The 23,132-nt window shown below is 35.0% G+C and overlaps 2 protein-coding genes across 2 annotated transcripts; both read right to left on the bottom strand.

Moving 5' to 3' along the window:
* Positions 1 to 2,039: 2,039 nt before the first annotated feature.
* LOC124636172 lies at positions 2,040 to 3,430 on the bottom strand. Its single transcript, XM_047172113.1, has 3 exons — positions 3,407 to 3,430; positions 2,882 to 3,025; positions 2,040 to 2,198 (listed from the first exon to the last, which is right to left on the bottom strand). The coding sequence occupies exons 1-3, from the start codon at positions 3,428 to 3,430 to the stop codon at positions 2,040 to 2,042; spliced, it is 327 nt and encodes a 108-aa protein (XP_047028069.1).
* A 4,907-nt stretch (positions 3,431 to 8,337) lies between these two features.
* Positions 8,338 to 9,706, bottom strand: LOC124636635 (putative nuclease HARBI1). Its single transcript, XM_047172800.1, has 2 exons — positions 8,778 to 9,706; positions 8,338 to 8,530 (listed from the first exon to the last, which is right to left on the bottom strand). Exons 1-2 carry the CDS (start codon positions 9,533 to 9,535, stop codon positions 8,338 to 8,340), a joined length of 951 nt encoding a protein of 316 aa, XP_047028756.1. The 5' UTR covers positions 9,536 to 9,706.
* Positions 9,707 to 23,132: the final 13,426 nt, after the last annotated feature.

Raw genomic sequence — 23,132 nt, 5'->3', positions numbered from 1 at the left:
AAAAAAGATTAATAGTATTTCAAATTAACAAAAAAAAAAAAACTGAATGTCGCCTCACAATCAATATAGCCCCGTTTTTTTTATTATTTTTAGCACTTGACGTTAAAAATAAATTAAACAAGACTATACTGATTCAATAAAAAAAAGTCTATACTTTTATTACAAAGCTGAAGAGTGTATCTATTATGAAGCGCTGTACCGATAAAAAATGAAAAATCTCTGATAGCCTATTTATCATGAAAGGCTTCTTTTATGATGTTGCTCTTAGAAGTTTCTACCACCAAAGCTGGTAATAATACAAATTAAATGTTTTCTTGAAGAAGAAAAAAAATAAAATTAATGAAACTTACATAAGTATCAGAGTTTTTAGGTCCTTCCATCATAAATTGCATTGAATTCACTAATGACGAACATGATACCGCTAATACAAACGAATTCAAAATCAACATAGCAATAGTCTTCGTAGAACATAATATCAAAATAAATGATTCTATAGAGATAGATCCAAATGCTACGTGAACTGAAAAATATAATAAATACGAATTTAATGAAGACACTGAATTGACATTTAATGATGACAGCCATGATAATGGTGATTGACTTGATTACAATGGTTGAGAAGGCTAATGTTTTTCTGATGAAATTCAATGCTATAGGTATCATATTTGGAAGAGTATACATATAATTATGTGAATACGTTGTTTTTTTTTTAACAGAAAAGGAAAACTTGCTAGCAGCACTTTCGAAGGCGTATTATTAACGTTGTGGCAATCAAATCACAATAATTTATTTACGTAATTGATTTGAACTTAACTGAAACTATAAAATATACAAAAGTCGGTTTCTTTTTATTTCACCATAAGCCATTTTGTCTATTGAAATCTGATGTATTTTGTATCCAAGACCACCAAAAGAGCCTTTGACATGTAGAGCCTTTAGCAACAGTCAGTCTTACATTAGAAGACACAACTAATCTTAGACTTGTCACAAAAAATCTTAAATGTCTAGTCTAGTCTAAAAAAATCCGCGAGAAATAAATAAATTTTAAATAAAATCCTATAACATCAAAGCGTTTAAATTAATTACAATATCAGCACGAATCATGAACGCGCTGTTTACCAATGTCTGTTGGAATAGTAAACAGGACTATTGCCATTAACATAATATGTATTCAGTTTTGTGGGTTTCATTACGTCAATGAAATTTCAAACAACATTGCAGTTTGGTTTGAAACATTGAAAGCTATTGCTTTTAATTGCTTTCGATTTTGTTGTGAGGCAGAATTCAGAATTCATTCATCACATTTGGATGCCTCAAACTTTTTAATATAAAAAAATATAATGGTGAGTTTTTGTTGCGCTTCAACGCTAATTCAACTATACGGTACGAGATAAAATTATGTATGTGCAGGGTAGGGTAAAGCAGAGAGAGAGTAAACCCAATGGGGCCTCTTAGGGCCAAAGCCTGTCGGAGGAGCGATATTGTTCGAAAGAGTTACCGCGACCCTGATACACGAAGGGCTCCAGAAGGAACGTGGATGTAGTTCCTTCGAGATAAGGTAAACATTTCTTGGAGCAACTGGCGTTATAAAAACGTTCCATAAAGTTTTTTATGGAAAGTTTTTTTTTTCATATATATGCTCGTGATGCAGAAACTTCATATCCAATACACAGGAAAAATAAAAAAACAAGGATCCACGTCATAAAAATTTAATTTCCATATTAATAAAATACCAATAGACATTCTCTTAGTTTAATGGCGAGATTCTACTACAGCGCGAAGAATGTAAAGGCGGAGCTAGTAACGTTCGCCCGAACATCCGTATTTTGTATTTTCTGAGGAGACCTTGCGTTATGACATCTCCGCTAGTCTCCCTGTTCTTCATGGCGCGAGTCCACTACTAGCATGTGTTTACGCAGGAAGGTTGCAGTTTCACGCATATTTTAGAAATGGTCGCGTACGTAATTTTTAAACGTAATTTGTTGCTTTTTGAGTTGCAGTGTTGCACATTGGTGGAATCTCGCCTTAAGGAATACATTCTACACTTTCTTAGTGAACAACGCATAGATCTGTATACACATAATATTGCCTTGTTTGGAAATTGCATTCATTTTAAAGGCAAAATCTCCGTAGAAGAAGGAATTACCGAAGAATTTGTATGCAATATCTGTGTAGTTTGTTTTGTAACTGTATTGTCCCTGTAAAAGATTATAATTTAATTTAAATACCAGAATAATAACGGACAATATTATTAATTGAATAACTTTCTCTCTAAAAATAATAGTCGTCTTCCTACATACTTAACCATATACATAATCTACTCTACTTAGATATACATATGTAGGTCATCCTCCGAGCCTTTTCCCAACTATGTTGGGGTCGGCTTCCAGTCTAACCGGATTCAGCTGAGTACCAGTGCTTTACAAGAAGCGACTGCCTATCTGACCTCCTCAATCCAGTTACTCGGGCAACCCAATTCCCCTTGGTTAGACTGGTGTCAGACTTACTGGCTTCTGACTACCCGCAACGACTGTACTACTAGACTGTTCTACTTATATGTAGGTAAATGTTTATTTTTAATACAAGCCCGCTTTAAAAAATGACGAACGCATAGGTTGCGCCAGTAAACTTTGCTTTCTTGACTCCTTGCCTTGAGAGACGATAAACTGGTATTGTTGACTTTACAATAGTCAAAAATATTTTAATGAAATACATTAAATGGCTAACTTTAGAAATACAATCTTAAATGGCGCGAACTGAAGTAGCATCATCTTTTAGAAAAAAAATCCTCAAAAGAGTGTACGCGTGCTTTCACGTTACTTCAATATATTTCTAGACGTAGCACTTACTCTTAACAAAAGCTTAAAGTCAATATACCAACCGGTGGCACAACACAGTTGCGCATATCTGGATAATACTGTTGCATGGTGCTAGCGATCAGAAAGTGTTGGCATGGCTTGTTCACTTTGTAATTCCACAGTACGTTCCTTTGTTTTCCATTGACATTCCATACTGTGACTTTGAGCTGTAACATAACAGTTCGGCTACAGATTTTTAGAAGAATGTGAGAAAAGGATTGCCCAAAACCAGATTCTTTGTATTCGTATTAAATTTCTGTATGGGAAATAATCGTCTAGAATTATTGAGTTAAAAGAAAAACAAAAAAAAACTTAAATAAAAAATCACTCAGATATCTGAATTCTGGATAATCATGTTAAAGAAGGCAAAACTGGAAGAAGAGCCAAAAAAAATTGCAGATGAAGTTGTTGGTATGATTCTATATTATGGTCAAACAAAGATCCATGGGGTAGCTTTAGATTCCTCTTTGATACGATCCTAGAGGAATTTATCCTCTAGGATCGTATATTTGGTACCTCATCAAAAGAACTTTCCTTTATTTTCTTACCTCGTCTATTTTGCTGGCTGTCATAAACGTGCAGTTATAATATGCGATGGAGCCGTACTTTTCATCGACCAATATAGATGAAGATATCGTCAAATTCTTCGAACGAGGACCCGGACACAGTTTGTAGTTGTACCATTTGATGTCGTAAGGACCCTGTTGAAAATACAATACAGAAATGTTATAGAATAAATTAATCGAAGATAGGGGGTGTTAAACGGTCTTTTGGTATAATATGCCATATCCAAAATAAGTATTTGAAATTACATACTTTTCTTTTTACAAAGAATTCAATTCGCATGAAAACATTCAAATATTCTTCGCAATACTGATTTAAATAAAACTTACATAATTATTCGCATTTTTTGTTATAGCAAACTCAACACAAAGCGCACGCGATATAAAAATTAAAATAAAAATTGTTAAAATCAACATAATACACCGGTTTATTCGATACATAGTGTATTAAATATGAATTTCATATTACCATAATTTGTAACTTAATGTTTTTATAATGGATACCATGTAATGGTTATTTAATATAAATTTCTGATGTGTCCGCAATCACCGATTCAATTTATTTACTCGCTCGCGAATTTCATTTGCATGAATTACTTATGGATACAGGTAAATTTAAATTTACCGGAGATGAGTACTTTTTGCTGGCTTAATTCTTTTTAACACGTAGGGAAATAGAAGACGGAATGTGATCTTCTACTATATAATATAGGGATTCCAATTCTAAATAGAATTGCTTGAGAGAGAAGCCAGAAACACATCTCTTTCCTTAAATTAATACAACATATTTTTTATTACAAATTGTACTTATTAAATTTCAAATCCTGTGCAACGTCGACAATTTGTATCCAGAAATTCATGCTAAATATTCCCCCATTCATTCAGGCATTAGGCCATCGAGATAGAATAATACTCTCATCCACTAATAAATCCTAACCAAACGCGTACGTCTATACAAAATAACTAATGTGTTCATACATTATAGAGCCATTCATAACTGATTCAGATTAGAACTAATTGCAGGCGTGATGTATAACCAACAGATATGCTATCTGTTGTTTCAATTAGGACATTTCTAAGTACTGATTGAATAATCATAGCTTGGATATGATTAGTTTGCTTTGGATTTGCATTAACAGCTGATATGTGGCATAGATATGGGACAATAAATAAGAAGGAAATCTATAGGGTTAAAATAAAAAAAAAATTGTTTATATGTCACACTTTTATTTCCTCTTGTATCATTTAATTTTACACATACACATCACGCATACCCAGAATTTTTTTTGTTAATCCATGCGAATGAGCTTGCGTAATAAAAGCAGTAACTGATGTGACCAGCATTGTCAAATACGTGCCGTTTCTTCATTTATTAAAATGACTCTTGACTTTGTGGTCTGTTACAGAGCAATTCCAAAAAACTATTCGCTATAGATCAAACATTATGTATGTACAACTTTTATCTACAATTCTACATCATCTAAAATTAGAAAAACTTAATAGTGTAAATTCATCTAGGTATCTTGACTAGATAACGGCTTATAACGTTATTAAATCATGTTTGCTGTTAATTGGTAATTAATAACGCTTGTCCATTGGATCAAGTTAATCGCGTTATATTATCGACGTGGTTATCATTAGCTCTACATAACCTATTTAGAATACGATTACCTACAGAAATCGGTATGTCTGAAAATATAATAATATTTTCCAGACCTATTACTGGTCAAGGCAGCTCTTCTATTAGGAGATCAGCCAACTGTGCAGGACGCATTATAGTGCACGAGCATTTACGCAATCACAGGTATACTCTCTTTTCCCTTACTCATAGTGTGATGGGACGGCTAGCCGATACTACCGGAGAGAGGTCTGAAAATATAGAGAGGTTGTGAAAGTAAAGTGCATACAATCCATGCCAAACCATAATATACTATTTACGTAAATATAGATGTAGTTCAGTACGTAAGTAATTTTTATTTTTTAAGCAGGTCTGTACAAGTGTATGTTGTAAAAAAAAATAAAAGTTGTCATTCTTATGAAAAAAATAAAAAGGACTATCAACTCATTTAGCTTGAGATATCTGTAATGATAAAGTTCACAATCAGAATATAATTATGTGCTTTATGCAAACGTAAAACCGTAATATACATCAAGTACGATATTTTCGATAAAATATATACGCAGTCTATTTACGCATCGTTTGATCTCAACCACATTAAAGTACAGTTCAATTTCCTCGACACACCCACAACCTGTTAAAAACATAAGACAAATTGATGATCGCAATTAAAATGTATCGAAGCATTACGGATAAGTGACGACTAATTAATTAAAACGTTTAATTAATAACACGGCTAAAAGCGTTGTTAATAAATTATGAAAGGCCTTGGACTTGTCTGATGTGGGTCCAGTTTTACACACGGGCGATTTAAAGTTGCTCAGATGTTGACGACTCATCATCATCTCCCGAGCCTTTTCCCAACTATCTTGGGGTCGGCTTCTAGTGCAAAAGGATGCAGCTGAGTACCAGTGTTTTACATGGAGCGACTGTCTATCTGACCTCTTCAATCTAGTTACCCGGGCAACCAAAAGTCCCTGGGTAAGACTAGTTGGTAAGGACTTCTGCTGACTACCCGTAACGAATGTCGAAGATGTTCAATGACAGCAAATTATTCACGTACTGAGCGTTAAATTAACTGACGCATGTTACGCAAGTTTACTGAAGCGCATTGAGGGATATAGAGCAGTTAATAGCTGTTATTCGATCAATAACATTGTAATGTGATTTACACGGCTGATTTCTGAAAAAATGGAACTTACCATTTAATAATTTACCTACTTATCACATTACTGTTTAGGGAAACAGTAATTTTATAAGACACCAGCCGTTTTCCCGCGATTTCCTTCCATCCTGTGGGAAGTTCTTCCCTAACCGGGATAAAATATGGCCTATATTACTCGGGAATAATGGGAGTAGTAATGTAGCTTTCTGACAGTAACATATTTTTTTAAATTGCTTTAGTAGTTTTCGAGCCTTTAGGATACAAAAAAAAAACAACAAAAAAGGTTCTTTATTGCTTTAGTATAGAAAGTTAAAAAAATGATCACAACGAAAACCTTAAAATAAAAAATATCTCGCTTGATTAGGGCTAGCAACTGTTGCAGAACACTTATTGATTGCTTTTAAGTGGCCCGTGTGATCCCGTAATTCTGTTCTGTTGTCCTGTGTTGCATTAAGTATTTACATTTAACGTGTAGTGGAGGCATTCTCTTTGTGATCTTAGTTTTGGATAATAGTGCTAATTAGCAGATAAAACAAGGCAACTGGATAGCTGCGGGTGAGTGGTGTGTGGGCGGCCTTTATAAAATGGATTTCACTACTGTCAGTACCTGAATTGTGTTCAGAAGGTAAATGTAGCTATAATTAAATTATTACAATAGGCGTCACGGAAGTTCTAAGTTACATTTGCTATATGGAAAGGTATTTTTGAAATATTAATAATTGAATAATGTTTTAATTTTTTCCACAAATACCGTTGCTACGCAAACTCCTTAGGTACCTACTACCTCTATTTTGTTCTTACAAATTGATAAACAGAATCTAAAACTTTAGTTGCTAAGATCTAAAGTTAATCCTGTTGCTTCAATACGCTTATAAAGTAGCGAACTTAAAAGAAGTATTTTAGGTATTAAAAAACTTTGCTTTTTATCAGAAATAAAACACATTAAAAAAGCTAAAGGCCAATTTTAAGGGGAAGGTAACAATTAAAAATGTAATAAAGAACTGCTGACGACACTAATTTTTATTGCGTAACCCTTTCTTGGCACCCCTGTCATTGTATTTTGAATTGTGCCTCGTTCGAACGGCTAATTTTGAAATATCAAATTCAATAATACGCTCGCTCCATGCAGTTTTCCAAGATAAAGGAATTCAAAATCTTGGTTGAATGAATGACCGTCAGAGTCGCTGTCACTCCTCATAGATCCCCTCGAAACTCATATAGAGAGTTGCTACCTAATTGCTACCCGCGGCCATTACTTATTATGGCCATCTGATTATAACCGAAAGGTTTCAGATACCTGCAATATTTAGAAACTCAAACTGGCAAAAAAAGATCCTTATAATATTTAGAGAGTCTCGCTTATTAATAGCTGACCATTGCTAGCAGCATCACCTGTCTTTGCAAGCCTTTTAAAAAATTACGAACACAACAAACAAAAATACCTATTTAAGCAAACTACGTAGGTCAGTACACACAACGACCTCTGATGCTATCTGCCTACTATGTAGTTAAAGCGTAAATCAAGTCGACCGAATTAAGTTGTCATGCCGTAGCCCGGCCTTTTTAAAACATTTGTCTCTCTCTCATTTTGATCGGATTACATCGTGATGGGTCTACTTTAAACAAATGACACAGGTTTAAAGTGTCAATTCAAATTAAATGTTTTGCTGTTGAAATAGTTTATTATTTTAGGGACGGATTGCAATTAAATATTATGTTAAAACTATCAACAATAAATATTAATTAATTGTGGTTTTATGTGAGTTTTAGGAAATCATTTACTGCCTGTATATGTAAACATCCTACGAAGCCGTTTTCCAAAATTACCATTATAATAAAAAGGAAACATATTTTGTTTGTTTGTCCCCTAAAGGTTCCGAAACCACTGAACTGATTTTAATCATTCTTTCAGTCTTGGCAAGCTAAACTTTTTCCGACTAATATAAGCAATTTTTATATGTACGAGCTGTAGAGCTCGAAAAAAGGGGAAGAATTAGTATTGATTGTTGTTTTTATTTTTCAAGCATATTGTGACGATTTAATTCCTACTGCTCGCGTTCATTTAAATCATACGCTTTATTTACCTACTCTAAGGAGAAACAAAACAGAATCGTTCACACACACACACAGAACTCAGAGAGTAGTGAAAGCCACTATGATATTGGCTGTTGATGAAAGTTTGGTTGCTAAACCGATTTGTAAGCATGGAAAACGTCTTTTCCAAACTCCAAATAAACGTTCTACTGAATTTCTTGATTTTATTTGCACTTTATTATATCTCTCCTCTTGTGCAGTTCTAGGATTTGAAACTGGAGTCAGTAAATGTCTGAAATAAAGAATGCTTTATTGTTAACAAATGAGCGGTATTGTAGTGAGGTATTTATGATACTTTGATGACCACATGGCACATAGTATTCATACAGTTATAAACTAATATTGTTATGGGATATCTTCCATGATTGTTTTTTTTTTGACTAAAGTTCAAACCGTGAAACCTTAAAACAGTTTCATACAGTTTTAGTTTTATTGTTTATGAATAATAATAAAATATTATTATACTATTATTTACCTACCTAGTGCAAGGATATCCTCCATCAGCAAGTAACACCCCATCAATTTCATTATTGCATAACCTTATATTTAAACGCGAGTTTCTATAAATTCGGCTATCATGTGTACTGCCAGCCCAACGTACTACTATATCATATATCATCAAATTAGGGCCACCAACTACTTGCACATTCAATGAAAAATATCCTTTTCTGTTCCGGTACTGCTCTGTATGAAGAATACCTCTAGGCTTGGTGATTTTAATGTGGGTGCAATCGATTGCTCCTACAATATTTTTCAGTCCAGGTGCTCTGCCAATGCAACCAAGGTTTTCGAAATCATCCTTTGTTTTCCTCAAATTTGCAGGAAACTTAATAAAATCTGGCATTAGCAATGCCAATGCTCTACTAACTCTCTTCACTATATTACACACTGTCGATTGAGAAATATGCATGATATCTCCACATACAACCTGAAAGCTTCCAGTGGCATAAAAACGTAAAGCAGTTAGCAACTGACACAGTGGAGTTAAAGGAAGCCCTCTTTGTGTCTCTGATTGTAAAGTATCTTCAATTCTCGGTAAAATAACATGTCTCACAACACTTTTGGTGAAACGAAATCTCTTTTTAAAACAATCTTCCGAATAGTCATGAAATGGATCCACATCACGAAAGTAAACTTTGGGATTTCTAGGTTCAGCAACTTCTATCTCCTCTAATATATTATCATCTATATTGTCTACAACAGCAAAAACCGCTTCGATACTATCCAAAGTGTCCATTTTTTATTCAAATAACGTCAAAGTAGTGCTTTAGTAAAGGAAATGGTGACTATTACTTGGCTGGGAATTCTAACTTTTGACAGTTCTAAGTTTGAGCAATTACTTAACTATAGAAGACAAATCGTTACTTAAGTAATTACTTTTACTCAAGTACTTACTTTTACTTCTTTATAAATACGGGTGTTAGACTAGAATATCAGTTTTAGCAAGTTTTAGCGTGAAATATGGACAGACACACAGAGTTACTCTTTCACATTTAAAATATTCAAGCAAAGATTTCCAAACGTACCCAATATGTACATGTTCACTAAACATGTACATCTTTAAAAGATGTAAATCTTTGTAAGTTTCACTAAAGATGTAAATCTTTAGTGAAACTTACACACACACAACTACAGCTACTTTCAGGGCGACTAAACCCGAACACAACATACCTACTTTTCCATACAAACTCTTTTACCAAGAGCTAAACTAATGATACCTTTTTCTTGAACCGTAGCGTATATGCACTTGCAATGAAGAATACCTAGAAAGTCTGATGTTCAAATACTAGAGAGATTCATGGAGAATAAAATGATTAGCGGAGGTGCCATAACGGAAAATCGCTTAAGAAAATACCGCGGCAAAATGCGGCTGTGCGAGGGACGAGGAACGTTACTATTTTCGTCCTTATACGCCTTCTTTGGACCCGACAATTTTTTGTAGTACCAAAAATCGTTGACAGATGTCTCAAAGAACCCAATCGCCTCGTTACTTCATTCGTAACTGATCGCTTTGTTCATGCCCATCCTACGAATTTGACCTAGTAGAAGGCGCCTGACCTACCTGCATTATAGCATCTCCGCTCATCTTTCTTTTCTCCGTAAGAGAGATTATACTGTGAGTATCCAATTTAATATACTGCTCTAAACGCTACTGTGGTTGCTACAACTATGGTCTTTAGGAATTTTGGGAACTTTGTAAGTGATTTTGATGCATAGTTGTATGTTGTTGTAGAACACAATAAAATGAGATTTCTTTTGTGGTGCATGCTAATCAATATCTTGTGTAGAGAAACAGAAAAAGAGCTACAGAAGGTATGGATTCACAATTGACTTTGAAGTTTAGAAAGATTACCTTATATTTTTAATTAGTGGGACATTGGTAAGCAGTAGTAAATAAATGTAGAAAAGTCCTTTCCTTTTTTATATTTATCTACATTTTTAACCACCCTGGCTAATCGGATAAGCAACACAAAACATACGCCACTAAACGCGACTGGGGCTAGCGACATTCGTAATAGAAAGTACCCTGTATACACATACTCGTATTTACGTCTCGAGACGCGGGAAGCTCTCCAGCCTTTATTATTTACGTACCGCGACAGACATGTTGACAGTGGTTAAGGTGATGTCTCAATGATGCAGATTGTAATGTGGATTAAAGTCGTGAGAAATAAATTTCGAGATCTATAAGCGATCGAGTATCTTATATAGGTAAAAGTTCAGACTTTTACATAACTATCAAACGGAAAAATCAAATTTTTACGGCAGATTTTCATTTATTTTGCAGTAACTTACTTACTACTTGTGAACATTTTTGATTTGAATTGTGATTTGATTTGAACGACGGCTAAATTATTATTAAGTAAAATATTGCTAAAATAACGTTACCTAAAGGAATTTTCAATCAACTGTGATAGCTTTACTAGAGTTTAACCACGACTTCGTGACCAAGACTGAATTCATGTAACAAACAAAACTGAAGACAAAGACATAACACCCAAATCGCACCAGTGAAACCACACGCACCTCGTACTTCAAAATATGAAAGGTGCCCGATGAAGTAGCGTTGTGAGTCGCCCACAGAGAATATAAACCGCACACCCAGCGTGCATACACGTCCACGTTTTACGGGGATTGCATTCAGACAAAGAATCTTCGTGTTCCTTCCCACACACTTTTTCATGGAAAAAATAAACGCAATCATGAAACCGTTGGAAATGTTTCTTAATTTTTCTGTTCGTTTTTTTTTCAGCCAGTGAAGGCAGTGAAAGTGTATTTTTGTTGGTTTTGTATCTTAAAACTTACCTTGGAAAATTGTCATCAGGCAAAAAAACCTTACATTTTACAAAGTGTGAGTGTAGTGAAATAGCGACGGATTGGGAATAAATAGTGTCTTATCTGTTAATAAAAAAAAAAGAAAATTTACACCTCTCTATCAGTAGAGAGACACAATATTGATAAAAATCTAACTTTAGCTAGACACCTACTTTGCTATAAAAGAAGTGTGTATTTCAAAATAATGTATTATTTTTGGGTATTAAATTCAGTTGGTAGATCATTCTCTAATATCGAATTCAAAATTACATGAAACAAATGCTACTGTCTTAAGTCATTATTGTCATGTGTTTATACATCGTAGGTACCAAATACTGAAATTAACTGCATCCATCGAATATTTCGGGAATCATCGAAACACAAACATCGGTATGAATAACAATTTTACATTTGGTGCAATATGAAAGTTTTAACAACAGTCTATTGCACATGATTCGAATCGGCCATGCGTACACAGAATTTCAATATCCGTCCATGGGTTTATAGAGGTACTCCCACTCGAAAGGCTGCTTACACACTCGCGATTAAACTGTATTAACATCCTACGTTTTAATATCGCGCGCATGCTAATAAAAGTTGCATCGTTTTTTCTCATGCATTTTTGAAGACGCGTCGTAAATGGTAGCACAAAAAATACAAGACAAATATGTATGAGACGGTGAACGTTTTTTCTCTTTGGGGAACGTGGCTAGATGAAATATCATTAACGTATATTTACAAGCATCAGATTTAGTTTTTTACATACCTAGTTAACATTGTAAAAATGAGATATAGCTCTATAACTTTTGAATCCTTTTTGAAATGCTTTCCATAAAATTAACAGCCTTGTAAGTCACTTTTTTAGCAAAGCTTTACTGAAATTCATTTTCATTATTCAATTGTGATTTTTTAGCAATCCTAATTAGCAAAAGTTCTCCCAATCTGCAACCAGCCTAAACACGGTTTTGACATTTTAATATAAATTTGATACTTTACTGGCAACTCCGATATTAGTGGCATTTGAATATCGAGTGCGATACAAGTTAGTTCGACGATGGTTGTAGGAAATTAAATGGTCTGGCTCTATTTAGTTTCTGCGCTGAACGGAACGTGAACTAAGAATATAGGACCGGCTATTCTAGCGCAGTTTGCATAGTTTACAATAGATTGAAAAGCTAAATGTGTATTAAAATTCGTATAGTTACTTGTGTTTACTGCAATAATGGTGACCACTTATATTGATACGTATTTTAGAATGCAGCATCGCATTTATTTGAACATATGGACGCAAAACGAAAGCAATGTCCATTTTAATTGAGAAATGAAAATATAATATTCCATACAAGCAACTTGGTAGACTGTTAGGAATAGATTAAAAATAAATGTACTCAATTATGAAGTCTAGAAAATAAGATGTAGTATTTTTCTTTTCGTGTTTCAGACCTACCGCAATCAGATTTTAGTGAAAAAAAAATATCTTCCTTCTAATTTAATTAGGTTAAATTAACCCAATTATTCGGCAGCTAAATTCTGAATTTAACGTGTGGTATCTCGACGACGGGACCCTGGGAGGCAACAGAGATACTGTTCTTAATGACTTAGTTTTCCTAAAAGATAAATTCCACGACATTGGCCTCGACCTCAACTTTTCTAAATGTGAACTTTTTATACCCGACTCGACTGACAGACAGACTATTCTTCAAAATTTCCTCTCAATAGCTCCTGAAATTAAACCGATAGACCAAAGTTCTCTTTGCCTCCTTGGATCGCCTATACTGGAAGATTCATTTTCGGATTTTATTGAGAAGAAAATTCAAAATTTTAATAATGTTTCGGAAAGGCTACTCAAAATTAATATGCATGCAGCCATCACCATCATACGGTACTGCTGTTTTGGACCAAAATTTACGTATAACTTGCGTGCTTCCCATTTATGGAAGCACACCAGCCTTTTGGACAAAATCGACGAAATTATACGACATACACTATCATCCATTTTAAATGTGGCCTTGGACGACAGAGCTTGGTCTCAAGCGACTCTTCCCATCCGTATGGGAGGACTTGGCGTCCGTAAAATTTCCAGTGTAAGTTTACCAGCCTTTATTTCCTCGGTCCATGGCACTGAGAAATTGATCAGGAAAATATTACCCACCACACTGGCCAATTTTGAGGTGCCAAGCCTGACTGAGGCTTTAAATGCTTGGAAAGTCGCATGCCCGAACACCGACTTACCCGCCAACCTGTCCTCCCAGAGACAGTGGGATGAGCCGCTCTGCAGAGTAATACGGAAAAGTTTAATCGATACGTCAATTACTTCTGCAGAGCGAGCGCGCCTACTGGCTGTGGGTGAATGGGAGTCGGGTCTATGGCTTCTTGCACTTCCGTCCTCAAACACAGGCACCATGTTTGATGACACCACCTTCAGACTCGTCGTTTGCCTCCGACTAGGTGCTCCATGCTGCTCTCCTCATCGCTGCCACTGCGGGGAAGCTGTCAACAGCCTCGGTCACCACGGCCTGTCGTGCAGCCGGAGTGCCGGCCGCATACCACGACATGCCAACATAAACGACGTGATCCGTCGCGCTCTTGTTGCCGTCGGCGTGCCAGCCGTACTCGAACCAAATGGCTTGGCACGTGACGATGGCAAGAGACCAGACGGCATGTCGCTATTTCCGTGGAAGGTGGGTAGGACTTTAGTGTGGGACGCGACATGCGTCGACACTCTTGCGCCATCTCACCTTCCCGGAACTGCATGTTGTGCTGGCTCCGCCGCTGCACAAGCAGAGAACCTCAAGCGGCGCAAATATAGTAACCTTATAGGCAATTACATGTTTGAGCCGTTTGGGGTTGAAACTCTGGGGCCGTGGGGTCCGAGGGCGCACCTTCTTGCCAGGGATATTTCCCAGCGCCTGGTTGACACTTCCCGGGACCCAAAGGCTGGCTTTTATTTCGCACAGAGGTTGAGCATTGCCATCCAACGTGGCAATGCTGCCAGTCTTTTGGGTACATTACCCAGTGACAGCGATGAGGAGCAATTTTTTGATGCACTGTATTAGTTTTAAGTTGTATATATATATATATAAGTTTATTTTATTTTATTTTCAATTAATGTAAATATGTATATTGTGAATAATTAAACATTCGACTGAAAAAAAAAAAAAAAAAATTAGGTTAAAACAACACACTAGAGGCCGAAAAACGCAATGTATTTAGTTTCCTCAATTTAATTTTATCCTAATGAGGGTACAGTTTTGAGAACAATTATAATAATTATTCAATAGAACAGCTAAATTATAAATGTTTGGAAACCAAAAACAGTTCGCACGTAAAATATTTAGTTTCATACGTAATGATTTGTTGTAGTTTTAACCATAGTTCACAAAATAAATGATCGCTTGCGAACGTTTATTTCATTAATTTATGCATGTTTATTAGGAACAACACAATACGCATATTTATATATTTTTTTCTAAAACACGTTGTTTTCTGTCTAAAGTATTCATCGAGAACTTAACTATGGTACAGAAAGTATCAGTCTTCTCACTATAAATCTAACACCAGTGATCCTTTGTTTAATAATTAAATGTGTGGTATGTATCCGGTAATTTTAAATACCTTAATAATTTATTAATAATTTTATTAATAATTTTAAATAATACGGTATATTTAAAGTGGTTTATTTTGGAAACATTCAAACCCACGAAAACTAGTATACCTATATGTACATATCACCATATACCTTACCCAATCATTCAGACAGTGTAATATTGCCCAAAGATGCTATTCCACGCGGACGAAGTTGCGAAAAATCTAGCACCAAATACAAGAAAAAATTCACCTGTTTAGCTAACAAAGTTACTTTCCCATACATAATAAAATACGTATAAAGAATTCAAAGGAATAATATCTCCTTGTCTCGTTAACTCCGTACGATATCTTCACTTTATCACCATCCCTACCCAGCCCCATTATGTCGCGGAAACGTTTTTAGTTCAACAGATCACAAGAAAGAACGTACGAGGAAGGAAATGCAATTTTCCTCACCGATAACCACGCAAGAATACTCCTTATTGCTACGTGAATAAGGTTCAGTGAAACTGTATAGTGTTCGTTGGTAAATTCAGTCACAAGATTAAGGGTGATCATTGGTAAAGTAATTGTATCTATGAGGAGTTACATGAAACTATTTCTCTGGAATTCCTTTATTGCTATTAGTATGTAAGTAAGGGTCTTACTACTAATATTACTTTATGTGGTTTGTTTGTGTGTTGCAATTTCTGTACAAGTTTGGGTTATGTTAGGAGGGTCAGTTTCTTGATCGGCTATAGATTATACTTAGTCTAATTCTGGAAGAATTGTTAACTACGCTGGGAGAAATAATTATGTTAGTTAATCATATTAAAGCTAATAGTTCTTTAAAAACTTGTGTGTATGCGTTTGCCCATTAAAAATGAGTATCAGAACAAAATTTTATCTCTTTGTATTCATATTTGAAAACAAAAAAGTTGTATTTTTTTTTAATTAAGTAACTTCATTATATCACTGTAATAATTAAAAACAACTCGCTTAGGTAATGAAACCATTTTTTTTTAATAATTACCATCAGTTTTATAAACATTGACTAATAAGTAAACTACGAATTTCAATGATCGAAATATCTGTAAGGTCGTAAATTCATGTTCAGGATAACAGATGGCGCTACGGAGTTCAGGGGCAGACTGTTTCAATGAAAATTAGGTAGCCTTAAATCCCCTGGGAGTGATTTTAACTAAGCTTTTACTTAAAGGCCTGTTTAAGTTAAAACCTTTTGTGAAAGCAAACATCAAATCCATTTAACTTGAAGGCATTTTGTAAATGCGACATGATTGAGAGATAAGCTAGGAGTAATACGAAAATATTGTCAAATAGCTACTAACCATATGGTTAGAATTGACAATGGTAGAAAAAACATTACATTGTTTCATTCAGAAGTTTTTGATACTTTTTCGTATAAACGAAATGATTTAAATTTTACATAGAGTATGTACAAATGCGAAGTAACGTTAATGTTCATAAAAAGCCGAACTGAATTTGATTCTGTCTGAGACAAAGGGTTATTGGATTTCTGGAGTCAAAGTTCTCAATAGGAGCTCGAAGCCTAGATTTTATCCCTATTAGTATGACGTTTAGCACATGACGGGCAAAATGTCCAGTGACTGTCTCTAAGTATAGTTTTTATTATATCTATGGGAATCAAGGCTATTGTTTCCTGCACTTTAAATCCCTAACTTAAGAGCCCAACTTCATGCATCATTATTAAAACCTATAGACTGCTGTAAAAAGACGGGCTATCCCACGTTTAAATATTTCTCAATTTGAGACAGTAGTGGTTAACATGTGCGAATAATCAAACACATCACTTTTGTAACATTGATAGTTGGGTGGACATATTTTAAGCCGCTTTTATTACGAAAGAAATCCCCACTAAATAATATAAGAACATACTAGCAACAAAAAAAGACTACAACTATAAAAGTCTAGCCTATACTACAATATCATCATTTAACCAAAATTCTATCCAAAGTTTTTACAACGCCAACCTAAAACTTGTGTAATCTGTTTCAGTTCAGCACTAATTGCGTTTCTAGTACTCCAAGCTTGTTTATTAAGGTCCTCTAAAGTTTCTTATTGGCTTCTTAATGTCTAACTTCGTGAACACTAAGAGAGCTAAGATGATCCCGATTGGATGTTCAAGACTTTGGGTAACTGTGAAGTATGAAATGTAATACTATAGGTACGAATATTCATCATCATCCTCCTGCCTTTATCCGAATTTTATTTGGGGTTGGCGCAGCATGTTTTCTCCTTCCATACTTTTCTATCTGCCGTCTACTCGCGAGTTACATTCTTTCTACTCGTAACCATATCGACTTTCACACAATTCATCCATCGTTTCTTTGGTCGTCCTCTTCAGCGGCGGCCCTAGCGATTGCGAGGCTATGTGCGGCAGGTCTATGCGTGGCCCTTTGTCCTACGTGAAAAGTATGTGTTGCGAGAGTAGGTATTTTTTTTTAACGACGTCAAAAATCATCAAATGACCCCTCCCGCTGTGGGTTAGCAGCGGCGAGGGAGTGTCAGACTTTTACTGACTAAAAACTGTCGTGTTCCGTCGTAAGCCTTTCATGTGCCAGGGCCGCGGTATCTCTTTCGAATAACCCGCAGCCCCGGCAGGCTTTGGCCCTACTGGACCCGCTGGGGTTGCTGACATCTCTTTGAGGAGCGCGTGGAACAACACGCGCCGTCGACACGGGTCTGTCGTCTAAGCAGACAGAGGGACGATGAGCCACCCGAACTCACCGCCCACAGACCCACGCCTACGGTTGCCGGGAGTCATCTCGCGACACCCGGCGCCCGTGATGTCTACCTGGCCTAGTGCGGCGGCCGGGATGAGAGGTGCGGACTCTCTGGCGTTCCGCCTCCTCCTACTCGAGCATGACCGCTTCACAGAAGGAGGCGACGGCATCCCATTCCCTCTCGCCCCGGACCATGGCCTGAACCAGGACCGGACGCGAGAGGTCGCCGCCGCCTAAAACCTCGACGAGGACCCGGCGGTGCCTGGTGATAGTTGTTTTTATTTTTGAAATTTTTTTTGTCTACCCTAGCAAAAAGGTAGCGTCGTTTTTAAGTCCTTTTATTAATAAGAAAGTAACTTCTAGTTTCTATTTATGGTACTACTTTAAGTCCCAAAATTTTAATTCATAGGCGCCAACACCAACAAAGAGTTATCTACGTTTGGGCTACATTTTAAGTCATTTTTGTTTTGAGTTCTAAAATATAACAAAAAATTTCGCGCTCGCTTCGCTCGCGCAATCACAACCTGTGTTCCCATGGTTTTGCATTCATCAACCAGCAATAACCTATGTACGATTGGGCTACATTTTAGGTAATTTTTGCTTTGACTTGTTAACTATAACACAAAATCCCACCAAAAACATTAAATGTAAAAAAAAGGCAATCCTCTACGCAATTCCTCCACCGTAAAAAGTTTTGAGATCGCATAGAAGCCAAGTCCTGTTCTACTTTATTTGTAATAATAAATCAATATTTTGTGACTATATCAATAGTTTCGTTCACTTTACAATAATATTGACTTGTCCATGAGCACAATAAACTACAAATATAATACAGCATATCTTGGAGAGGTGAAAGTCAAACATGAAGTTTAATATCACAGAATTAAATACTTTTAGTTTATTCAATTGTTACTAAATGACCGACAGTCAGTATCATCCAACATCAATGAACTGCACATGTACTATGGCGCATGTTTAGTCCATGGTGATCTCAAATTCCAATCAGTCCATAATCAGTCCAATCGTAAAATCATGTCCATATAGAATTTATCAATTCATTGGTATTTACACATTATTACAAGGAGCGACTTCTAACTTGTGCTCATGGCCAAAACAGTATTATTGTAATGAGAACAAAACTATTGATATAGTCACAAAATATTGATTTATTATTACAAATAAAGTAGAACAGGACTTGGCTTCTATGCGATCTCAAAACTTTTTACGGTGGAGAAATTGCGTAGAGGATTGGCTTTTTTTTACATTTAATGTTTTTGGTGGGATCTAATTTATTTTTTGTAGGTCTCTTTCTTCTCTAAGTATAGGTTTAACAAATTAAATTAACTTACATGTAACTAACTAAATATATAACAAACTAAATATGTACACCTAAAGTAGCACGTAAACAATTTATTTAACCTAAAAAATTTCGTAATTGTCGAATTTTTTAATCGAATATCTTTTAGAATAAAAGAGATTTATTTCAGAGGCTATCACATGAAATTATTTGATTTTTTTTTTAAGTACTACTTATACTAAGCTATGTAACGAAACCATAGCGCGATTTAGACCAGGACAACGCCATCTATCGAGCGAGCATGCAGTAAATATATTATCCTTAAAATTCGGAGTATAAAATATTTTATTTGAGCTATTAAAACCAAGTTTGGAAACTATAATCCGGATTAATGAATTTGCTGTACAATTTAACTTTAATGCTAAAAGGATTTTGAATACGTGTTCTGCTGATTGTGAAATTTATTTAGTATCATTTGATATTTGAATTTAAACATTTGATTTTTAATATGCAGTGGAGATTTTTGATATAATAAAAAGGTCGGGTCTCATTGATAAAACTTTTAAAGCAATGTGCGTATGGTAGGTGCTTGGATTTATTATATCAGCTATTTTTCAATGATTGCTCGATCTGATCGGAAGAATATCAAAAGAGTGTTTCTTACCAATAGTCCTTAGAATTTATGTCTGCTCTTAAATGGTTACGAGGCGATCTCAGAAACTTAAAACATTCATAATCAGCTTTCGCTAGTCGATCCCGCTGATTAGTTTCGCGCACCCAGAGAAAAAGGGAAATTTTAAATGGGAAATCATCAAATGACACACCCCGCTGCGGGTGCAGTGCGAGGTCGTATATAGCCTTTTGCGGCAAAGCTAAAAGAATTTATCAAAACGTTATTTACTGAGATAAGCACTTTCAAACAAACAAACTCTTCACCTCCATAATATTCATACCTATTGTATTGAATTTCATACCTCACTGTATTGCCCAAAGTCTTCAACATCCAATCGAGATCATCTTAGCTCTCGTAGTGTTCACAAAGTTAGACATTAAGGGCCTTACTACAAAAACTTTAAACCCTGTTTTACACTTGTCTAATAAAATTTTGGCTGCAAAATGAACCATATGTCAACGTCATAATTTGACATTTTTTTAGACAAGGCATAAACTGACGTTTAAAAGTTTATAGACGGATATAGGGGAAGAGGACCAGTGTCTCCACTGGTCCTCTTCCCCTATATCCGTCTATATATACAACATGTAACGTAATTAACGCACACCCTCAAACACCCCAATTAGAATATTATGTTATAATCATAATACATACACTGAATTTTTAATTTAACATGTATATGCATTGTTATTCAAATATCGCGCCGCGCGCCGCTCGACCCGACACAACATAACGAAACTACGGAAAAAGCCGACAATACACGAAGTCTTATTACTTTGAGTTACGGTCTATATGAATTTGTTTTGATTGTACAGGGTTAATATGACAATAATTTCCGTAGTTTTAATTATTTTTGGGGTAAAAAATTACCTATATTAAAAACGATATAAATCGATTCAGTAAACGATTCTGAACAAACTAATTTCAGGATGTGCGTTAATTAAGTTACATGTTGTATATGTATATGTATTCGTCTACAGGAACGAATATTATGAAGGTGAAGATTTTTTTGCACGTGCTTATCTCAGGATATACTAATTGCGTTTCTAGTACTCCAAGCTTGTTTATTAAGGTCCTCTAAAGTTTCTTATTGGCTTCTTACCGTCTTACCACAAAAACTTTTAAACGTCAGTTTATGCCTTGTCTAAAAAAATGTCAAATTATGACGTTGACATATGGTTCATTTTGCAGCCAAAATTTTATTAGACAAGTGTAAAACAGGGTTTAAAGTTTTTGTAGTAAGGCCCTTAATGTCTAACTTTGTGAACACTACGAGAGCTAAGATGATCTCGATTGGATGTTGAAGACTTTGGGCAATACAGTGAGGTATGAAATTCAATACAATAGGTATGAATATTATGGAGGTGAAGAGTTTGTTTGTTTGAAAGTGCTTATCTCAGTAAATAACGTTTTGATAAATTCTTTTAGCTTTGCCGCAAAAGGCTATATACGACCTCGCACTGCACCCGCAACGGGGTGTGTCATTTGATGATTTCCCATTTAAAATTTCCCTTTTTCTCTGGGTGCGCGAAACTAATCAGCGGGATCGACTAGCGAAAGCTGATTATGAATGTTTTAAGTTTCTGAGATCGCCTCGTAACCATTTAAGAGCAGACATAAATTCTAAGGACTATTGGTAAGAAACACTCTTTTGATATTCTTCCGATCAGATCGAGCAATCATTGAAAAATAGCTGATATAATAAATCCAAGCACCTACCATACGCACATTGCTTTAAAAGTTTTATCAATGAGACCCGACCTTTTTATTATATCAAAAATCTCCACTGCATATTAAAAATCAAATGTTTAAATTCAAATATCAAATGATACTAAATAAATTTCACAATCAGCAGAACACGTATTCAAAATCCTTTTAGCATTAAAGTTAAATTGTACAGCAAATTCATTAATCCGGATTATAGTTTCCAAACTTGGTTTTAATAGCTCAAATAAAATATTTTATACTCCGAATTTTAAGGATAATATATTTATGTATTTAACTTTTGTTTATGGGCGTGTGTATTAACATATTTTATGCTTTGAGATTAACGAGACAAATTGTAATAAAACGCAGATTAATTATATACTTAATACTGCAAAAACCAAATCAAAAATATTTTACATAAAGACAACTTAAAAACACAAAATAAACGTATAATTTCTGGGACAATACATCGCTCAACAAGCCGGTATTTGGCCGTATATTCCAGGAGTCTTATGGTGATACACACCAATTGTTTGACTATTGACTCTGCATCCTGGACAGTGAAGCGGTTAAGGTTACTGCATTTATTTTGATAACATTTTACGGTACGCCAAAAACATTCTGTAAAAAAAAATTGCTCGAAAAACGTGACGACAGTACCTTGTCACAAACAAAAACTTTTTACAAAATATAATGCATCAAAGATACAATTGTGACGTCACAGCCATTCTCTTGTAATACATTTATAAGTACATACTTGATTTGTAGCCCAAAAAATTGTAATACGATCTCACAATGGTTTTAATTTTGTTTGTGGACCATTTATTATCGTAATATTAAGCTGTGAACACCATTATAGGGTGAATTCATGGGGGAACGGATCACATGGTATTGACAAACGTTATTTATTTCGTATTGTTGGTTGTAATTATATTGGCAAAGTTTGCGCTTTATTTTATTGTGTTTAAAAGTATTATTTTTTGTTAATATATTTTTATTATCATTTGGTCACAAACATTTTAATTGATGTCTAAAATTACTATAAGAATAGATTTAGTTCGAGTTTATTTTTACGTAGTTGATTACAATTTAGAAAAACCAGTGTTACGTATCTTTAAACATTATTTTTTAAATTAAAGGCTCGTAAACATGTACCTTCAAATCTGAAATAATTTTATTGTAGTGTAACTACTCTGGTGTTAATCATAAATCGTGCTTGAAACTCGACATTTCTTCAATAAGAATAAAAACTTCCTCAAAACTCTGCGACGAACAATCGAAGCGCATCTCTAAATTGTTCTGATAAAATATCAGGTATTTGTATAGAATTCATAAAATATTCCCCTCACAGCGAATTCTCAGCAAATACTATTTGTCTTCATTAGTAAACGTAATTAATCAAAGAACAAATTCTTACTGACATTGTTTAAGTTATCGCTTAGCACCTTGTTTTACTTCTGAACTTAGTATTTTATCAGGATTGGACGGAATGATCTTTCTAATCCGCTTA

This window comes from Helicoverpa zea, chromosome 14 (assembly GCF_022581195.2).
Source record: "Helicoverpa zea isolate HzStark_Cry1AcR chromosome 14, ilHelZeax1.1, whole genome shotgun sequence".
Classification (NCBI taxonomy): Eukaryota; Metazoa; Arthropoda; class Insecta; order Lepidoptera; family Noctuidae; genus Helicoverpa; species Helicoverpa zea.
This window is presented reverse-complemented; position numbering and strand designations above follow the sequence as displayed.